At 43.3% G+C, this 22,457-nt stretch overlaps 1 protein-coding gene across 1 annotated transcript; it reads right to left on the reverse strand.

Annotated features, from left to right (window-relative positions):
- Window positions 1–18,735: 18,735 nt before the first annotated feature.
- Window positions 18,736–20,735, reverse strand: JUN (Jun proto-oncogene, AP-1 transcription factor subunit). Its single transcript, XM_032697029.1, has one exon. It carries the CDS (start codon window positions 20,354–20,356, stop codon window positions 19,412–19,414), a length of 945 nt encoding a protein of 314 aa, XP_032552920.1. The 5' UTR covers window positions 20,357–20,735; the 3' UTR covers window positions 18,736–19,411.
- Window positions 20,736–22,457: the final 1,722 nt, after the last annotated feature.

Genomic DNA, 22,457 nt, shown 5'->3' on the forward strand with positions numbered 1-22,457 from the left:
TGTGCTGGTTCCTGCACCTTCTTGCCTCTTCTTTCAGGAGCATCTTCAGTATGTGACAGTGGTTATTTTCTGCACCCAAACGAAGGGATGTCTTGCCTTCCATGTCCAAACTGTGCATAGAAGCACCACCCCGGAGAAGCACTTTGACTGCATCACCATGGCCTCTCTCAGCAGCCCTGTGCAGGGCTGTTCTCCTTTTCCTGTCCTTCACAGCTGTCTTTGCACCTTTGCTGATCAAATATTCCACAATCAGTGGCTGTCCATGAGCAGCTGCAACCTGCAGAAGTGTTCCACTGGCAGAGCTCAGCGCAACGATATCATTATCTCTGAGTGTGTTCTCTAACTTGGAGAGAGAGCCTTTGGCAACTGCAGCAAAGATGTCAGCAGCAGCACCATCTTTTCTAGGCTTTGCTGTCCTTGGAAGTTGAGTTTCTTTTCCTTTCTTCTTAGTAGCCCATTTATGCTTTATTCTTCCAGGACTGTCTTTTTTCCCCTGGTGCTGTTCACTGCTATTTTCAAGCCAAACCTTATCTTTCTCAAATAAATACCCAACCAATTGTCTTCTGGCATCTCTAACGCTTTCCTTTACTTCACCAACGTATTTTCTTATCTTGCTGTAAAGTCTTGGCTCCACTTGCTTTAAACATGGGTAAAAAAGCCCCTGCAGCCTCGTTCACCTTGGGAAATGAGTATGTCTAAAATCCAAGAGTTCTTTTCTGTTCGTGTCCTGTAGAAACTCATGACCATCTTTTTTTCTGGAGTAAAAATCCCATTGTCTGTGAGCCAGTGCAGGAGCTGGTCTGGGTCCTTTATGCCTTCCACCAGCTCTTCCTTTTTAGTCCTCAGGACCTGGATTGCATATGGGTTCGAAAACAGGGTGCTTGACTGCACCATCCTGCTGCTAATCAAAGAGTGAATTGAGGTGTTGTGGGAAGGTAAATAGGAAGTAGCAAGGCAGGCTCACATAGTTTCTTTCTTTTCACTGAACTATGAACAACAACTGTTGTAGTTCAGAGATAAATCTTTAAAGAATGAGAAAGAAATCGAAACTCCCTCACCTTTGGGTTTCTAGTTGTTAGAAGTCCTTTGATCTCCTCTCTTCTTCCTTAGCAACGAGTGCAGTTTAATAACAGAAGTCTGTGATATGTAAAGATATTCCAGTTGGAATCTTCTTTCAGATTTTTTACATGTAATTAGGAATAAAAAAAAAAGCTTTTGTGAATCTGATGTTTGAATAGAAGATATTTGTTTGTCGAGTTTCTCTGTTCCTCTGGCCAAGCTGGTTTTTGTAGGTCCCTAAATGACCAGTCGATTAGACAGGACAAAAGAAAGTTGAGGGCATAGTTACTGTTGCCACACCTCTGGTATGATCTGATGTGAGAGTCCACACTGCCAGCTGTGGAGGTGAAAATCCTATAAAGGAATGAAATAAAAGCATGAAGACCAAGATAAAAAAAATAAACTGTATAAGCAGCTGATTATAAGAAGTGATCCAGCCTTTCTAGTATGAGCTACAACTGCAGTCTGTGGGGTGTATTTAACTTAAAGGCCAATTATCTTGTCATTGCTGCTCTAACCCAGAGTCTGTCTGGAAGTTAATTCTGTTACATGAGGTGGATCAAGGCATGTGATTCAGTGTGCAATACTTAAAGGATAATTAGAGCTTAGAATCTGTGCACTTGTAGAGTCTTCCATATGGATAGGACCTTGGAATCTAGCTGTAATTAATTTAATTTATTGGTGTTAAAAATCCTTATGGAGATAAGGACACAAAGTAATAATTAAGTACACATTTTGAAACCAATTGAGAGAGAAACTGAGATTACAGAGTGCTGGAAGACCTAGAAGTAAAATGATCCCAGAAGCTGAAAGCATGACATTCTTTAAGGAAATGGGAATTTTTGGCATCAGTTTCTTAGTTCAGTGCCCTTCCTGCTGGGCCCTGCTGCCTTTGCATGTATTCTCTTTAGTAAGGGGGTACAGTGTGACTGATAAGATTTGTAATTTTTTTCTGTTGACTTTAATTTTATAAGTGAGATCGCAAAATTTATTCTATTAAAAAAAAAAAAAAGTTGTATTGAAGAAATAGCCAGGAAAGGCAAGACTTTTAATATGTATTTTGAAAGCCAGCCAGGTATCAAGTCAGCAAATTTGACAGCCAATTTAAGAGCCCAGTAATTCCTCTGAAATGCAAAGAAGGGCACTACACCAAGCATAGCAAAACCTTTGTCATTTAGTTAATGATTGTTAATTCATAACATGGAAAACCATGGTAGATTGTAGGGAGTCAGGAGGACTGAATTTTGTTCCCAAATCTGCCAGTGACTCAGTCTGGGATCTGAAAATTATTTAGTCTTCAGATTTCACTTAGTAAAGTACGGAAGATCTATCTGTGCCTTGAGTAAATTAGTCTTTACTTAACATTTGGGGAAATGGGATCTACTTGTTGTCATTGTTATTCTTCCCATGCCAAACAGAGATAACAATACTTATCACCTCCACAGGAAAGTTGTGAGTTGTGGCAGTGGAAAACGTTGAGTGCTGAGCAGTGCTGTTAATAGAGGTGGCACAAGAATTTTTAGAACTCCTGAAAAAAATTTACAAAAAGAGATGGTGATATTCTTTAAGAGTCTGTTAGTAGGGCAGTAATTTCCCGGGGTTCTGAATACAGAATTTTCTGTGAGAAGTGGTTCTAGTACAGATGGAAGGGTGCAGTTCTCCTTGCTGGCCTTGAGGAGGAACATTTGAACAATATTTGCAGGCACCATCTCTTTCAGAGCCACTGTGGGACTTTATTTTGGGAAAGTAATAAGCAGCAAATGACGTGCTATGAGATGCAAATCACAGTCTTCAAAATATAATTATGCATTTTTTTTTTTAAAAAAAAGTTCCTCATTATAAATATGTGACTCAGGAGAAAATTCTGTCTTTAACAGGAATCACAGTTGGCGAGAAAATTTTGGAAGCTTATTGTATGAATTCATTTTTAGAAATTATGTTTTAAAAACCCTTATTTTTTAATTACTATTCTAACTACTTATAGAATTAAGCCTTTGTTCCAACAATGACTTCACAAAGAGGTTCAGAATTGGCTATTTGAAGGATGCTTTTTTGTTTGTATCTTTTTAACTTACTAACTCACTTTATTTGACACGTAAATGTTTTAGAGAAGGGAAAAATATTAAGGTTCCACACCTCTTCTCCTGTAATTAGGTACATGAGGGCACAAATGTGTGGGATCAGCAGGAAGCTCTGCATTAAAAATCAAACCAGCAAAATTTAATATTACAGAAGATCTAAGAAAAGAAGTAAGTTGGAGAGAGGAAGATGCCAATCCTTGGCCTTCTTTATTATTTTTTGTATTTATTTGTTGTCTGAGGAACAAGGTGTTGTTCTTGCTGAGTACGTCACAGACCTCTTTTATTTTGCTGTCCTTTTTTAGCTTTATGTATTCAAGGACTGGGTTGTTAGGTTATTCTAAAAGGTTATTTATTAGGTTATTTTAAAAAGCAAATGATTGGCTTTGCTAAATTTACAGATTTGAAGGACAGGTGATGCTACTGATAGGAAAGATCTCAGTTTTTGCCTCTGCTGATTGAGTGGCCATGGAGGGAACTGTTTCAATCCAGCTGTTCCTGGGAGACTTGAGCCAGTTATTTCTGATGTGCAATCTCAGTTTTGCCACCAACTTGTGTCCTTGGGCCAATCCCTTAATCCCTGTGCCCTGTTTACACAAGCATTAAAAAAGGAAATTTTTTTTCTACCTCACAGACATGTCCTCAGTGTTTATTACTGTTGGAGCAGTGCTTTGAAGTTATAGAGTGCTTTGAAGTTTCTGTCCTTTGAAGTATTGTTTTCTGACTTCTCAGCGATGAACATTTATTTCTTAAATTAACGCGGGCCCGTGTTTTCTGGCTTATTTTATGTTGCCATGTCATCATCAAATATACGTTTCATTTTCTCTATTTTAATTTCTCCAAGATGAAAGCAACCCAAAGGACACCTCGAGTGTGGTTAGAGGGACTGAGAAGGGACGTGAGGCACCTGCAGAGGTCACCCTTCCTCCACCGAGGCTCTCGCCGAGCTGGTTATTGGGAGCGTATCTCGCTGTGGAATAACCAGTCTGAAAGAGATAATAAAGCCAACTGCATTATCCAGACATGATGAGGGATGGAGAAATATCTCCGGGTAATCAAGGCATTTTCCTTATTAAACATGGCTCACGAATAAAGCTTTGTTTTGGATAACCAGGAATCTGAGTGTGGCTGAGCTGGTTGAGGTCGAACTATATTTAGGTATAGCTGGATTGAGAAACAGCAGTGCTACAAGTGCTCATGGTGATGATTAGAGTGAGCTTGACTTATTATAACATTGGAGGAGAGGCTGACTAGTCAGAATGTCTGCAAGAGGCAAAATGTGGTGCTTAGTTTTGCCTAAAGATGAAGTGCAGTAAATTAGGCAAGTCAGAAGGGGAGCTTTGGTGCTGAGCGATCAGTTTGTGTTGGTCATATTTCTGTAGAGAGCAGGCTTGGGGCCTTCCTGGGGCTGAGCAACCTCTGCCCTGGCTGGTATTTAGATGGGAGGTGTTCCCTAGGAAAGTGCCATCCCCTGAGTGGAACTGGCACATGCAGGACATGTGGATCAGGGGGCCTGAGTGGGGCTGCTGAGGAGGGGAAAGCTGAGCTGCTCAGCCTCGTGTTCTGTGTCTGACTCTGCTCCTCCTGCGGCTCCTTGGCAGGACAGAGCCCCCGCTGTGGGGCCTGTGCCAGGCATGGGGCTGGAAGCAGTGACCTACAGAAGGCACAGCTTCCTGGATGTGTCCACTGCTCAGGGATGCTGGCCAGGTACTGACAATGCAACAGCTGGTGTAACAGCTCAGGTATTTCATTCCATTTCCAAAGCAAGTCACAGCCTTATCCCAACCCTGTAGTGCTGTTTCCTCAGGCATAACCAAACGAAGATCGCGTTGTCCTGCCCCCCTGCATTGCAAACTGTTCTTTTTTCCAAAGGTTGACATGTACTTTTATTAAGTTGCCAACCTGGGGTGACTGTGAGTGGATAACACACACCTGCAAAGTGCCCCTGATGGCTGGAAATGCCCACAGAGCAGGAGGGCTGGATCCGGCTGCAGGAATGAGGCTTAAAGAACAAAACTCACCAAAGTGAGGATTAGGATTGTCTTCCAGTTAACCATGAATATATCAGTGAATTTAAGAAGAGTGACCAAACTACTTAGAAACTATTTTTTTGCCATTCAAGTTTTTGAATAATTAAATTTAAGTATTTTTCCAAAGTTCTTCGTGGAATTACTTGCCAAGTAGTTTTCTGAAAAGCTACATAGTGGAGGCAGAAGAAAAAAAAACGTTTCTATTTTAGCTTCACAGAGCTAAAGAAAAGCAATGTTTTTGTTTCAGAACATAGTAAATAAATAAAAGTTGGTTTGAAAGACGCAAAAAAAATGTTAGTTGTGATGTGATGAAATACATCTTTAGTTATTTAGCAATTTTCATAATACAAAGTTAAAAAAAGAAATATTACAATTTTTGTGTTTAAGGGATAAGTATTACTAGTTATTTGTTTCTATACATATTTATTCTGCAGAAGTCTGTACTGTCACAAGCTTAATTTAAATTTAAGAACTATTTTGGTTGTCAATCTATTGACTAAACATGGAAATTAATACTGATTTTACTAATAAGGAGTTACCATTTTCCAGTTAACTGGCTTGAAGTTGTATCAGTGTCATGATTTTTATCTTATAATTTTAGAGCTTTAAATGTGTCCTTCCAGATCAAGGCTGACAGAAAGCAGTTATGGCAAAACACGAGCCCTCCTATCATTAGAAGAAAATGTAAATGATGTGAAAGTATTGAGTTACCAAATGCTGAGGCAGCTTCGAGGATCAACAGAACCAAATGGAGAGAGGGCCAGGGTTTTTCTCCAAAATGGGCAGATTTTTTTTTGCTCTTTTGAACCAAACAAGCCCTTGTGGTTTTGAGTCAGGAACAGAAACTTTGTCAGTGAAATCTTACAGAGGAAAATGCTTTATGGAAGTTCTGTAGCTGTTGAAGACCAGGATCCTCCTCAAACCCCCTATACCCCATGGGCTCACCTTACTGGCAGCATTGTCCCCAGGAGCTGGGGATGGCAGTGCCACTGCACTCCCACAGAAGCCTTTTGGCCAAATTTGCTTTGCTTTGTGGACTACTATTCTGAATTTACAGCAGTACACAAGCAGAATTTGGTTCTTAGTGATTACACAAATCTATCACCAGTATCTTCACTGTTCTATCTATAGCATTATCTCAGTCTTTAGACAATTCAGATTATTCAAGGGGCTTCCTTGTGACCACATTTTAGAAAACACATGGTATTTTTCCTTCCTTCTCCAGGAAAAAGAGAAGCACTTATTTATTTATTTATTTATTCTGGTTATTAACATTTGTTGTATTCCAACCTGATCAACTAGTTATAATCATCTTGGATTTTCAGTTACATTCACTCTATGTTTGTTGTATATCAAAATGAGGTTTGACTTTCCTGGTATAGCAGTGCTAGAAAGTCATGGGTATGGAATTGTTTCTTTCATATTAGTGTTTTAGTTTGCCTGTAATTCTGTATTTTAGTGAGTACCTGTTGCTCAGTTTCACAGTATTTCTCATTACTGGAAGGTTTTCTGGGGCATTTAGAGTTGATTCTTTCCCATGTTATCTCCCTTTCCCAGTTCTGACAGTTCCCCCTCTCTTCTGTTTGAATCCTCTGGCTTTGACTGTTTTGGCTCCCCCAGAATGTGTCTTATATGTCAGGATCTGGATTCCTGCACCTCACTTTAGTTCCAGTTCAGCAAAGTATATACTTACACATCCACCACTGCAGGGAGGTGCCTCGGTGCAGTACAAGTCTGACTCCTGGAAACTTTAGCAGGACATCAGCACCTCCTATCATTTCTGAATTCTGAATTCTGCTTTAGCATTAAGGAATTGATTAATTGGAGCACTGAATCTGGACCTCAGCTCCACTCCTGTCTCTTTGACTCCACGAGAAGCACCCTTGTTGATTTGGAGAGCTCCCCAAATCACAAAGTCCTGACAACTCCTCCAGATTCACGGTGTTTGCTTTCCTTGGCACGTCCCAAAACATCCTTCTCTGTTGGGCTGCACCTGTGATATTCCAGCAGCTCCCTTTGTTCCCAAGCCATTATGTCTTCCTACTCAAATTTCCATTCAAAGGGTGATTCATGCAGCAGGGGAAAGGCATGACCTGGCTGCCCCCTCAGTTTCCATTGCTCTGCAGATCATGTGCAGTCTCATCTGAACCAGAGCTTTCATTTCAGACTTCTCCATTCCCATTCCTGACTCTCTTATTCCTTGCTCCTCTAGTCTGCACTGTGAGCAGAGAAATATTTGCTGCACAGAGTTTTGGTCACAGGAGCAATGCAAACACACCAGTATGGATTTTGTTTTCCCTGGGAATGCCTTTTCTCACAATATGGGTACACAGAGGGGGTACCTGTGCTGGAGCTACTCTGTGGACAAGGCACAAGTTTGAATCATTATTCCAGCATCCTTTTTTTTTTTTTAATAATAGCTTTCATAATTTGAATGTTTGGTTCTGCTGTGCAGTGGCAGAGAACTGCACACTTCCCCCAACAGTCTTTACAAGAGCTGCATCTTTTCAGTCTTCCCTCCTAATGCTTTTGATGTCTTCCACTGTCCATGCACTACTTTCCTCTTCATCCTTTGAATTTTGCTACCTTATGCATTTTTGAGTCTCCTCCTCCACCATTATCCCTCTGTCATCAACCCACTCATTTACAAATCCAGTCTCCTTAACTGTGCAGTTGAAGCATTCCCTATTTGAGAAAGTTTTTAAAGTTTGGGGGTGGTGGTGGTGTTGGTGTTGTTTGTTTGTTTGTTTCTATATTTGTTGGTTGGTTTGGGGTATTTTTTCCTCCTTGCCTAAATTGCAGTTCTGGGTTTATAAGACTCTCAGGGTTAAATTGAGTTCTCTGAGACTTGTGGGACTCCTGCCAGGTGATGTGGTAGATGCTGAGGATGCATCTAGACCCACTGAAGTCCACCTGTAGGTATATTTTTGTATTACATGCTTCCCAGTGAAGCAAAATCTTTGGCTCAGTAGGTATAATAGTACACAGAGCAGTAATATGCTCACTAGGGATTTTAGAAGACACAGATTAAGGAAGGAATAGTGATTTTTAATAGCTAGAATCAACCTTCTTTTTCCCTTGTGTCACAAGACAGAGGGAAAGCTTAGTTTCAATTAAAAGTTAATATTTTTGTCATGAAAATGGGATAAACGTGACATTAAGAAGTCAATAGAAGGGATATTGTAGTGACAGCTCAAGTGCTATTAGTGACTTCATGTTTAATTCAATAAAATACCTCTATTTAAACATTATCTGAGGCAGCCAGAGCTTGCAGTAGAATTTAGAGCAAACCTGTAGAGTGTGTATGTGGCCATGGCATGTTTGCTAGAAATATTGGCAAATTTAGCTTAATTGTAGCAGATTCCATCTCAGATTTGCATTTTCCATACTGTTTGGTTTAGTTCTTGCATTATTTTTTTTCTTTTTGAATCTTTTAAATCAGAAACTATTAAACATCCCTTATGCTCTGCAGAGTTGGTTTTGTTAGTTTATTTTACAACAGGTTGCATTAACGTTGTCTAGATGTGACTTTCAGTTTTGTATGGACTGGCGCCAAAACCACCGGGATGGTGGTTTGTTCCCCCTTCCCCTCTTTTACTCACTGGCATAATTTCAATCCAACAAAGCTTTTCAAAAATAAGGAAGGAAAAGGCCTTCCTGTACAAGCTTCCTGTGAATCCCATCCAGATATAAAAGGCTTGTGTAAAAGCTTGGCAGGCAGTCCCAGCATATGCCACTGAGTGACTTCCTTATTTTCTGCTGTCGTTCCACGTACAGCAAAGGAATCCGAAAATCAGAGTCATTTCCATTCATTTTCGATTTAGAAATTGTAAATGGTAAATTTCCTATCTGTGCAGAACACCCACATTTTAAATTCAAAGTTTTGAATGCTGACAGCATTAGTCAGAGGAAATCCTGTATGAACATCCAGCACTTAAGTTGGACCTTCCCCTGGATCACACCATAGAAGGAGTTCGCAGGGAAACATTCTGTTACTCTTAAATACTGCACTGATTTTAACCCTCTACCTGCCATTGCCTCTGGTATGGCAGGGCTTTTTTTTCTAGAGGCCATTTCCCATTTTCTTGTGATCAAAATGGTATTGAAAACTGATGTATTTCGATGCTAAAATTGTCTGTATTTTAGTACTAAACCAGTAGCATTCTACAGTACAGATGTACATGTATACACCTTCCCTCATGAACACAAATGGTCTTTAGTGTTTGCTAATCAGAAGAAAAATAATTTGAATAGAAATATTTGTTTAGAATATTATATTGTGTGTATTATACGTGAAACTGTATAAGTCAGTAAAAATGGAAAGCTAAAAAAGCCAACGTAAGTTTGCACATTAAACCATAACACAGTCAAGGCAATAACAGCACCAACCCAGCTGTGTTGCACAGGATCATTTCCACATTCCAGGGGTGAACCAACTTCGACAGTTTCCTTGCCTTTATTTCAAAGGGGCCATTTCTCAATGGACATAATATATCTTTAAAAATAAAAAAGGTCCTAGTTATCATTTTCATTTAGTGAGAAAATCCCACACATGTTGAGTTATTGTGGAACAGCTGGCTTAAATTAAAGCTTCAGATTTAAGGAAGGAATCTCAGAGCATAAAGTATCAAATAATAGCTAAATTCAACATTGGGATGAGGCTTGTGATGTTAGGTATGGACTTAGCAAATGGACTTAAAGAATCACAGCTTTTTTTTAATGTGGTGAATCACAGTACTCCAGTTTTAGCTCAAAATACAGCAGTACTTAAACATAGTTTAATACAGTTTAAGAAACAAATCAAAATACATTTCAATTTATCACTGTTCGTATGTGAGGGGCTTTAGACTGCAAATGCTGATGGATGTCCATAAAGGAAATAGAAAGCGATTAAAAATTCTCAGTATTTGAGAGCTCTGCTTTTATTCTGACTCTTCTCATGAGTTGCAAGAGCCATTCATAGATTTTTTGGAGCTCCATCATTACAAATAATCATTTTTCGTTGTAAGGAAAAAGTGGCAATTTTTCCTGGCTACATGGAGATTTTCTGTTTGTTTTCAACCTGTACTTAAAAAACTTTTTTTTTTTTTTAACTCATAGACTCATTGAAATCAGACAGTAAATCTCTGTGAAGTCAGTATTATTCTGAACATCCAAACCAGAGGGAGGGTTTAGGCCAAGACACAGTTGTTTGGTTTGGGGCATTTGGGTTTTGTTTTTTAAGCCAAGACATGGAGTGCCTGGAAGAAGGAGAATTAAGTTCAGCACTTCTGCACTGTAGATCTCAACCAGCACTTATGGAAAATCACGTGTGGGACTAAGAAGCAGCTCCTCATGTAAAGCTGTAGGTGGAATTAGAACTGAAATTCATCACTGATTGTGCTGGTGGCTGAAGTGGTATCAGCTGAACCCCAGGAACACTGAGGAATCTGGGTTGATTTCTGTATGGTGATTGCTGGGTCTCGCTTGTTCCTGTTTCTACACAGTTGTAAAGAAAAAGAGTTTTATTTCTTCCTGATTCCCCTGGGTCACCAGACCCAGTGTAGAAGTCAGACCCTCCTGAAGGGGCAGGAAGGGTGAGATGGGTGGCACTGCTTCCATGGATGTTCTGGTGGGATGTTCCCAAGGGGATAAATGTGAGCTTTTCCTTCTTAGATGTGCCAAAACACTGAGAACTAAATTTCAGGAGAGAGCACCATTAGAAAGGCTACAGAAAATCAGGTGGGACTACAGTGCCCACACTTCTGCAACTGAGCTGCCGGTGTTCCTAATTGGCAACAGCTTGGGAATTGGGCTGTTTGTAACAGGAAAAGAGTAACTTCATAAGACCTTTCCTTCCCTGATCTTATTACTTTGTTGCTTTTGTCACCACATGTTGTCACTGTTACCTCTAGAGTTTGATTGGAACTGTAACTGGCTTTAGTAGTAGCAAATAGGTGTTACGGAGCCTGACTGGGAGAGCATTTCCTTAACCAAGTTGCCACATTCAACCCACAGCAATAAACATTAACATTTAGCTAAAATCCAACCCTTTCTCGTGTTGCCAGCCTGGCATTTCCTGTCCAGGGAAAACACAGAAGCAGTTTCTGCACATAAGAATGATAATGCAGTGAACAGAGGGGGCCAAGGAAACAGCTTGAAATTAATTGTGGGTGTGGTAGAGTATTTTGTAAGTAAATTCAAAACAGACATGGAAGCCAATATCAGGAACACGTGCAAGAAATTCCATTTATAAGGCTTTGGATAATAACCTCACTGCCCTCTTAAATAATTTAAAATATATATGCATAAAGTTAGTCATCTTGCAAAAACAGTTTCATAAGCAGGTACAGTAAGGTCTCACAGTTCTTGTTCAAGTTAATGGGTGCATGAAAAATGTTCCCTGTGAAAGTCAAACCACGTTTTATGGCTTTGTCCATATGGAAAGTTGAGCTTGTTTAACCAAAAGTGTGAATTCAAATTAATTGGAGTAAAACTGGTGCAAAATCTGCTTGGGCATTTTTGTGCTGTAAGTTAAATTGGGAAGGATGAATTTAGGAGTTCTGCCTCGGTCTGTGGCAGTTTGGAGATTGCCTGTGGCAGTCGTCAGCATTTCTTTCAGCAGATGCCACATCCCCACTGCCTGTACCTGCATTTATGTTCCACCTCCCTTGTTGCCCCCCATCATTTCTGGTCTTCATAGAGCTCTGTAGTTTACAGAATAAGGGAAGCAATGCAGGTTAAAATAAGTATCCTGCAATATTCCAAAAAGCACTACCAGCACAAGTGAGGGAGCAGAAAAGAAGAAGCAAAGGAAGAGGGAAAAGGTGGCTGCTCAGGCTGGCACTGTATAAAAAAAATGCTTATACACATCAAAGCAGAGCTCCCTAAGGCCAGGAGGAGGATCTGTGGGTGCTCACCTGGCAGCAGCAGCCCTTGTAGCAGTAGTGGCCAAATGCTTTAACTCCTGCAGTCCCGAAACTGGCACAGAAACCTGAACTGCTTCCTTGGAAACTTCATAAGGCACCACAGCTAAAGCTTCCTGAGGTCCTGCAGCGAGGCCCCAAGTTGTATCAAAAAGTAAAACTGTGTATATTTGTGTACCAGTTTGAAACCATCCCTTTGAAAGAGCTGGAGCTCTGTAACCTTCCTATGAAAATAAAAGTTTAGTCTGAGGCTAAGATAAGAAAAAAAAAAAAAAAGACTCCTGGTACAAAATGTTTTGCCCTTGTGCATTTTCTTTCTTCCTTTCTTTCTTTCTGGTCTGGAAATTCTGACATCCCCATTTCCCAGCATAAAAAAATACAATGGTTTTTAAGCATGTTTTCTTTCCAATATTTATCAGTGGCCTGATTTCCAAAGCTGGGATATTCAGCATCTTTAGGACTCATGCTATGTTTTTCGGTAACTGTTAGTGTTTTGAGAAACAACCAAAGTGGTCAAATTTATTGTTACTTCTGCAAAATTACACGGAAGCAAAAGCTGTCAGTAGTTGTGAAGTGTAGTCAGGGGCACTTCCCTAAATATACTAAGCTTAGGTGGTTTTTGGAGTGCAGAAGTGGAAAATAAAATCCAGAAGTCTCTAACCGAGCTGATGTATTAAAAGCACAGACCCATCTGCCCAGAGGAAAGTCGCTGCTTTGCTTTTGCACAGGTCACACTCCTGGAAACTGTGCTGCTCCCTGCAAGTGCTGCACTGGAGAGATACTGGTTAGAAATTTCTGCTTCAAGGAGGAGGGACCTGGGCAAAGAGCACTAAAATCTCCTTACAATCCATCAGCTAAAGAAGGAAATTTGCTGTTAACTTCCCAAGGTTCGGCTTTGGTTGGTAACCTGGCTGGAGATTAACTGTAAGCTCTTGTAGTGCCAGTCCTGAATTCAGCTGTATTACTGTATGGTTTTACATAGTCTTTATGTAATTCTGCATATTAAAGCACTTTGTTAACTGATTAGAATATATGTACTTATAAATACTTTACCTGGTTCAGTCAGGAAGCAGAGGGAACAGTCTGTATGATAGCAAAGCCAAACAAGAAAACCGGAGATGGATTTTGCCTGGAGAATTTGAGTTCTTCTTCTCCCCGTCAGGTATTTGGGTCAGACACTTGGTGATTATTAACGTGATAAAGATCATATCTTGATTGGGCTCTGAGACACCACTGGAGGGTTCATAGTAAGCCTTGTTTTTAATGACTTCTTGTGAGGAATTTTGAACAGTTAATGTTTGGGGGAACCATAGTATTTGGATAGGGAAAAAAGAGTGTACATTATGTATGGGTTGCAGGAGAGTACAACTTTGCATAGGGAAATTGTTCATCACAAACACGTGGTGGATGTTTGCAGAACTTCTCTGTTTAGTGAAAGGGAGTGTCTCTGATTCTAATCAGGTAATCGTTACTCCCTGGTTTCATCCTGACTGGAGGCTCCTAAGTTGAAAAAAGCAGCCTGCTGGGGCCCAGGCACTTCTCTTAGCAGTTTACTTTATCCAAATCACCCTGGAGAGGCCTGTGCTTTTCTGTGAGCCATAGGGAGAACCTGTGGTGCCTCCTGAGCCAGCTCACTTCGTTAGATGTCAGGAGTTAAACTCTTGAGCTGTGTCTGTAAAGTGTTGTGGATTTTTAAGTCTCACTTTCCAAGCTGAAAATAAAACAACCAGCAGAGCTCACAAGGTGGATGCAGCAGCTCACAATTCTCTCTACTCTTAAAAGTTCTAGAACTACTTTTGGACACAAATGAAAATGATCTTTCCATTGTTGCCAAGGTGCTTTGATTTGCAGGCACACTTGGAGAATTGCATCACTTGAACTAGGCAGGCCCTGCTTTTAAACCTACCAGTGACCCATTCAGCAGAGATTCACAACTCCTTCAGTTATCTCTTCTCAATACAAGTGCTGTGTGAAAGAAAGGCTGTGAGTTTGAGCAGTGACATGTATTGGATAATCCCTGCATGGTGCAAGTTTTCGTGGCTTGTTATCTGGGACACAAAGGTGTGATAACAGCAGTCATCTAAAAGCCACACCAGCTAATTTATCCCTGGGGATGAGAGTTCAGAAAAATAACCATGGATGCTTTGTTTGAACACTCAGTGTCCCCTGAAATAACTGGATATTCTGTTACTAAAATGATGTAGGATCTCCCTATCCATGCCAGTGACTATTTTAAGAATTCAGGGAAGGTGGTAACATTATTCTGGTTTTACTACACGTACATGATAACAGGTTTCATCTGAAGTCTTTTTTGGCTACTCCACCACCTGAGCAGAGGCTCGTCTTCCAGGCATCTGTGCAGCTGCTTCCAGGACTGTTTGCTTTTGAGCTCCATCTGCTGGAATTGTATCCTGTTTCCCACATCTTTGGTGTTATTATGCTGCCAGGTTTCACAGGAATGGGCTTTAATTTAAAAGAGAATAAGGAATAAAGTTCACAGTTCAGAGGAATTTCCAGCAAGTTGCTGGTACTTTTGTTTAAGGATTCAACTTGAAGATTGCTTGGAGAATGTAAGACTCAAACCAGAAAATAACTGTGAGGCTGAGGAAAATAAATATTAGTTCTTCCTCCACTTTTGTTTACAGAGTTAGTTTCTAGGTGTTTTATAGAGATTTGGATTAATCAGGTCAGTCATGACCTATCAAGTTTTGTAAAAGATTTCAAAAATAGGTCACTCACTCATTTTTCTGAATTAGATTTTTGTTTTGTTTTCCCCATGTCTGTTGTTACTCTATAACTAAAAAAATTAGCAGTGTTTTCAATATTTAATTAACTTTTTAAAACGCCATTCTTCCCCATTGTAACTGTGCTTCTAGTGTTTCAGAATATTCAAGGACAGAAGGGACCTTGATGAAAGTCTAATTTGATTTTTGTAGTTCCATTGTTTCTTAACAAAAATGTCCTGCAAGGAATAATGTGCAGAATTGGAAAAGAGGGCCCTGCTGTGCAAAACCACTCCAGAAGTGTTTCAGTAGTCAGAGGCTTTCATGGTGAATTATATGATGACTTTCTACAAGTTTTCTTTGTGAGAGGCACATTCTCTGTTCAGGGGACACCTTATACTGTGCGTGTCACCATTGATGTGGATGTGTAGAATTAGGGTTGCCACCAGCCCTTGGGTGCAGGTCTGGCATTGGCAGAGCATGTAATTCTAAGGAACAAGCACTTCTCTGGAAGAATTTTCTTCCCAAAAAGCAAACCATCTGCATCTTGGAAGTTTCCTTTCCTTGCAAAGCTAATACCACCTTCCTTCCCTGTCCCTAATGCCAGATGTTCCGAAGGTATATTCTGTTTCACGATGGGTTTGTGTATATGGTAATTTCCAATATTATTTCCTTGCTGTCCAGCTGCCTGTTAGCAATATTTGGTGTTCACTCTTGATGTTTGCAACTTTTTTTGTTTTACTTAGCCAGCTTTACCTGAACTGGTTTTAGTTCTTGATGTGAGTAACTCCATGCTGGTACACCAAAATCTTGGGAATAGGAGTAGGGAGGAAGAGGTGGAGAACAGATAAAGGACTAGGCTTGATATTAAAGATAAGTGGGGGTTTTTCAGTTCTGCCTTGTACTTTCCTGGCCATGGCACACAGCACAGCGTGGGGTTCTCCAGCAGCACCCGAGCTTGTCCCAGCCCAAGCTGCTTTTTCAGAAAGTAATTATTGTAATGGATTTCTTAGACTTCTGCGTGGGACAGAATTGCCAGTCATTTTTCACACAGGTTTGGAGGGATATTGTCTGGATTTCCTGACAGCTTCCTATAAAATAAAGACAGCTAAGGCATCTCTTGGTCCTGACTTCACTGTTGAATGGGCATGTGCTGCCTTAGGCTGGTATTTAAAGTGCTCTGTTTTGAGGTTGGTATTTTTTAGACCTACAGATATGTAGGAGTACATAGAAGTAGGAGTACATAGAAGTACATACAAGTAACTTCTGTGTTCTGAGATTGAAACTGGCTGGTGTGTAACTCTGTCCCACTGTAGAATAGGTTAGATTTTGCTGTTATTCCTATAATGACAAGTACTTTGGATTTAAAATGGTACAGTGAGTAATGGTTGTCAAACCCCCCTTTGTAGCTCACTTCTGTTCATGCGATAGAAGTGTGAGGGTTTTGTTGGTTTCAATAGAGACCTAAATTCTAATTAATATTCTGTGTCCCAAACATGTTGTTCTGATTAGAGGCTCTTTGCCCAGGCATTTCTGTGCAGCCTGCCCTGTTTGAAACCCTGCCTTTTTCTGACTTCACTTCCTGAATCCGTTGACAACACTCACAGCCAAACAAAATACATGTTCACAATGCTGTTATTTGCAAAATATTCCCTTGTGAGTACAGCTGGGGCAACAAAAAGAGTTTCTCTCTGAATCTCAGAGAGAACTGACTATTCCTTATAGAAGTAAGGCCCACAGTGCATTAGGCAATTTAAATCTTGGCAGTTCAGTAAGCGTTAAAACTTTGCATTTCACCACATATAAAGGCAGGCAGGGCTTTCATTGCCCTTGTGGGTATTGATCACAGAGTGATCTGCTAATATCCTGAGAGTGCTGGATTCTAATCTGGGCTGAAGTGAACCAGATAGCAACAGGCTCCCGGCCCACCACGCTGTTTACAAAACACATGGAGGTGGAGGGAATATAAACTTACTTTGCCCTATCCTAGGCCTGATCCTCAGTTTTGGTGTGGGACCAAAGAAAAGGTTCATCTTAAATTGCTCCTGGTCTCCTGTGAAACTGCACAACTGGCACTAAACCCCACCTTGCTTGGGAGATTCTCTGACTGGCCACCAACTGCTTGTGTCCCGGGAACCAACCATTGCTCAGGGACTTTTTTGCCCTTGCTACAGAATGTCACCCTTGGGAGCAAACACACAACTGCAATGTCTGTGTGTGTATGAGGGCAGGGTGGAGCAGACTGTCACTCAGCTGTGTTTAATTAACATAGTATTTTATATAATGTATTTATTTTTTACGTAATTAGGTGATTAAGCAGAATGCTTGCTAGTAACATCTATTCCATAACCCAGTGCTGCTGAGAGTTAAACATGCACCTTTGCAGGTAATTAATCTCCTTGCCCTGCTTATTTTGCTAGTTGGCACTTGCTAAATCCCAGTAAAACCACACCCAGCAGTGCTGTGTATTATCCCTCTGCTGTCTATTCCTACATATGGTCAAAATCAACTTACCTTCCGGGTTGCTGACATCAGCAAAATGTACTCTTGGCAAACTCCAGAATCCTCCTAGTAACCCTTTGTTTGGTTGGTGTTGTTACAGTTGTATTCCTCTGACAGCAGCAAACACCAGCCCAGCAGTGCCTACCTTGACACTTGGATTGGGATGTGGAAGGTGATTACCATATTTTGAACATTAAAACAACCCCTTGTGATAAAATGTATACAGTTTTCAAGGAAAAAAAGTTAAAGGGAAGATACTTCTATGCTTCCTGTAAAGAACTGACCCACAGTAGTTGCAAGGTTCAGGGTATCATTTTGATAACAGTAAAGGTATGTATATATATAAAATTATCTAGTCATCTTGTGAAGTGACCTTAAGCAACACTGTCACTTCAATTAAAATTACGCTTATTCATCTTCTAAGGAAAAAAGTGTTTTTTCCTTAGAATAATACCTGCTTGAGAACAATGAATTTCTAATATTTTCTGGCTGTCTTTTCGTATCATCTACTTCCTCCTAGCTGTTAGGCTTCGAACAGCAAGCAGGAAAACATCTGGTCTCCTTTAAATATGTTTATTAAATTAAATGAATTGGGTACCATATTGAAAATCCTGGTATAAAACTGTTCCACACCCTCCCCCTCTCAAGCAACGTAGCAGGTTTCTAAGCTATATCTGTATATTGTCATTGTACTAAAAACTAAGATTACACTATAAAAAATCCCTGGGAAGTGCTAGAGAAGTTGCTGTTTTCAGCAAGTTGCTGGAAACAAGCAACAGGAGTTGCTGTTTTTCAACAAGTTGCTCTTTTTATTTCCCACTAAGTTCAGTTTTCCCAGCTTTTCTATTGCCAAAAAGTTTAGAACCCAGAGTAACACCCAAAAGGGAAAGGATTTAGAGACAGGGGAAGGGCTATAAAATTATTTTACTGCTGACAGCATTGCCATAAATATTAACAAACAAGGATCACCTCCCACCTGGGAAAAAACACAGGAATAAAGGTGAATATTTTTATTTTGAAGCATACAGCATTTTTTTTGAAGTACAACTGCTTGCCTTATCTTCTTGAGGGCATTAATTTAATAAAAAGCATGTCAGATCAAGTAGCCAGTTGCTCCAGTTATGGAACAGTTTCATTCCCTGGCTTTCTACCCTTCTCCAACCCTGCCTGAAGTCAGTCAGCTGTCTGAACTGGGCCTGGGAATGTGGCAGCCAAGGCACTCAGGCTACAATTGGGAAATAAAACTCCAGGACAACCCAAAAAGTTGTATTGTTTTAGTGACCACGATCTGGCTTTTCCCCATCTCCTCTCACTTTCTCCAGGACATGTCTGGAGTTAGACAGCAAGTTCAGCACAATCCCTACCCTTCAGAGCCCAGCACAAAAGGCATTTTCCCAACTCAGCCACTAGCAAAAAAAAAAAGTGTGAGGGGGAAATACATTTTAATTATTTTATTTTTTCTTAAATATAATAGAACCTTCTAGAATTTTTTCCAGAAACAGAAACATTAAAAAATTATACTTTATTACAAATGGTAAACTCAGAGTGCTAAAAAAAAGCCTCTTATTTACAAACAATACTGGGCAGTGCCCAAATAAACAACATAAAAATAACTTACAAAGTCATGAAGTAGTTTATTGACATTAATCAACTTTCATAAAATAAAATAAAAAAAGATATGTACATACACAATTTACTTGAAGGCAGGCAGAATAGTTCCTTTTTTTTTTTTTAATCAGCCTCCCACAAACCTCCCTCCCACTTTGTTTGTTTGTTTTTTCTTAAGGAATACTACATAAAGCAATCTACAGTTTCTATTGCAGTTTAACCTTTAATACTGAATGATCATCGAATGTTAGGTCCATGCAGGTCTTGGTCAATGTTAAACGAAGATCTGACATCTCATCCGAGCAGGAACAGCCCTTCCCGGCGCGGCGCCGGCCGCTCCACTCCCGGCTCCAGCCGAAGGCTTTGCCAGTCTTTCCACACATGCGCCTTCAGAGCACAGGCAGGACAGCCTTCCAGCCTTTGCCATCAGCTTTACGCCTCTGCCGCTTTGGATTTCGCCCGTTTTAGTTGTACCACAACATCACAGTTCCCGCTGAAGAGTCTCTTCAAAACGTCTGCAACTGCTGTGTGAGCATGAGCTGACACCCGCTGTTGACGTGGTTCATGACCTTCTGCTTAAGCTGTGCAACCTGTTCTCTGAGCATGTTGGCAGTGGATGCCAGCTCTGAGTTCTGGGCTTTCAAAGTTTTCACTTTTTCCTCCAACCGGGCAATCCTTTCCAACTTCCTTTTCCGGCATTTGGACGCCGCGATTCTGTTCCTCATGCGCTTTCTCTCGGCTTTGATTCTCTCCTGTGACTCCATGTCAATGGGGGACAGGGGAGGGGTTTCCCCGGGCATTTCAGGTACAGTCTGTGGCTCCTCTTTCAGCGCCTGGAGCCGGGGATGCTGCACGGGCATCTGTGGGTTTATGTGGTGCTGGGGCGCGTAGCCCATGCTGTTCGTGTTGTAGCTGGGCGCGGAGCTGAGCGCGTTGGGGTTGAAGTTGCTGAGGTTGGCGTACACGGGGGGCTCGCTGTGCAGGCTGGTGTTGAAGCTGGTGCTGCCGGCCATGGAGGACACAGGTGCCATCCCGCTGGTGACGGGCTGCGCGGCCGAGGTGACGCTGGGCAGCGTGTTCTGGTTGTGCAGCTCGGCCAGGGCCCGCACGAAGCCCTCGGCGAACCCCTCCTGCTCGTCCGTGACATTCTTGGGGCACAGGAACTGCGTCGGGGTCGGCGTGGTGGTGATCAGCCCGTTGCTGGACTGGATGATGAGCCGCTCCAGCTCGGGCGAGGCCAGTTTTAGGAGCCCCACGTCGGGCGAGGTGAGGATGTCGGCGTTCTTGTTCCTCAGGTGCGGCTTCAGGTTGCTGGAGGGGTCGGACAGGTTCAGCGTCATGTTCTGCTTCAGCACCTTGGCGTTATTGTATCCGTACCCGCCGCTCTCCGGTGGCGCGAAGCCGGCGCTCAGCGCATCCTCGTAGAAAGTAGGCTCCATCTTTGCACTCATAGAACACAGTCCAGGGAGGGGAAGCTGCCCGGCCGCCGCTCAGCTCCCCGCGGGCACCCCGACCCTCCCAGGGAAGGGGAACGCGGAGCCGGGGAAGGAGAAACGCGGAGCCTTACTGGGGTGGCTGCTGCTGCTGCCGCCGCGCTGGGAGCCCGCCCGGCCTGGCGGGGCGCCTCGCCGCCCTCCTCCTTGTGCCGGCGCTGCCGGGACGCCGCTCCGCCGCCACAAGTACTTTCCGTGGCCGGCTCCGCGCAGTTGCCGTTCCCGCTCCCTGTCCCGGCGCTCGCTCGCTCTCCCGTTCCCGCTCCCTGTCCCGGCGCTCGCTCTCCCGTTCCCGCTCCCTGTCCCGGCGCTCACTCTCCCGTTCCCGCCCGCTCTGCGCTCGCTCCCGCCGTGCAGCCCTTCACTTATCAGCGGCCGCGGGCCCGCTAAAAATAGCGCATGATGTCACCCCGCGCGCTCCCCATTGGCTGCCGCCGCCCCGGCCCCGGGGGGGGCGTGGCCCGGCGCGGCGCGCGGGCCCCGCGCGGGTCGCCATGGCCACCCCCCCCGCTCAGAAGCTTCTTGAGCGCGCGCGGGGCACTGTGGGATGACGTAATGCCGGGGGGCGCGCGCGGGGCACTGTGGGCTGACGTCGTTGTTTTTGAACTCTCTGGTTACCGCGTCCCGCGCGCGCGGGGCTGGCCCGGCGGGGCCGCCTCAGCGGGTGGGGGGGGGACGGACGGACACGCCAATCCTCCATCGCCGCCGACCGCCCCAGTCCCGCTGTGTCTGCGCCCGCGTTTGTTGCTTTGCCTGTGCGGTTATTTGTGGGTTTGTTTGTTTGGCGGCCGGCGCTCCCCCCGCGTTTCCGGTGGTGCTCTGTGTGTGTGTGTGTTTGTCCCCCCTCCCCACTCCTGCCCCCCCCCGGCGGTGTTGGTTCGTCCCTTCAGGCGGCGCTCCCGGGGAGCCCCACGTGGTTTCCCCGTCCCGCCGCCCCCGCGCCTTCCAGGCAGCGCCGGGGGCGGCACCGGGGGCACCCCCCGCTCCCCGCCCTGACCCCCTCCCGGCACCTGCGGAGTCCCCCCGCGCCCGCCCGGCACGGCCCGAGCCGCGGGCTTCGGCGTTGGCGGACACCCCCGCGCCTCCGCCACCGGCACGGCTCTGCCTTTACAGAGAGCCGCGACGTCAGTTCCCGGCCTCGGGAATAACCGGGATAACGCAGGGGGGAGCAGAACCCGACAGGAGAAAGCAGGGGTGCGGATGGGTTTCTCTGAACTCGTCCTCTGAGGGGAGGGGACAGCGACGGCCTAATTTTAGAGAGTGCCCCAGTATTGGTATGGAAGTACAGGTTAGTCGGGAGGGGGAATAAGGGCTGGAGCTGAAGGATCGTTGTGGAGGAGTAGAAAAGTCTGTGCTGGCATGTTCCCCTCGGAGCAACAGATGGGAGATGTCTGGTTCGCTGGAGCCGCTCCGAGCGAGCGGCGTTACAGGGCACGGCTCTGATGAAAGGGATGCGTTTGTCTTACCTTGTCCCGCACACACCCTTCGCTCTGGGAGGTGTGGATTTGGCAATGCTGACGGGCAGCTACCTCTGGAGTAAAGTGCAGCAGGTATTTGAGGGCAGGCAGTGAGTGACAATGCGGGATAGCACGGGGACGGACTGAAGGGCTGTGCTGGTGTGTTTGGTTATCGACAGTGCAACAAGTGCTCCTTACGCTTCCAGCACAAAGTTCTTACCTGCTGTTTGTCCAGCTTCTTGTATCAGTGAAGAAGTTGGTCTGTTAGCTTCAATCCCTTTTCACGATATGAGAGGCTGACAAACTTATGTCCAGGTTTGAAAACACACTTTCCAATTCTCCAGTGCTATTTTTTTCCTGGATATAATGACATAATTAGCAGTTACAGTATAGGAAGGAGCAATGAAGCAAACAGAAACACAAGTGCCTGTGAAAGAAAAGTGAAGGTCCAGCTCCTCTCTTTGAAGTTGCTGACATTTTTTCCTCTCGGTTTTACCCTGTGTTCCCACTTGATTCCATTTGGCCACACTGTGGGCACTGGTGTTACTTGTGTGCAATAACAGATGCAGTATGTTCGTGTTAACAGTTTGTGGCACAAAATA

This window comes from Chiroxiphia lanceolata, chromosome 9 (assembly GCF_009829145.1).
Source record: "Chiroxiphia lanceolata isolate bChiLan1 chromosome 9, bChiLan1.pri, whole genome shotgun sequence".
Taxonomy (NCBI): Eukaryota; Metazoa; Chordata; class Aves; order Passeriformes; family Pipridae; genus Chiroxiphia; species Chiroxiphia lanceolata.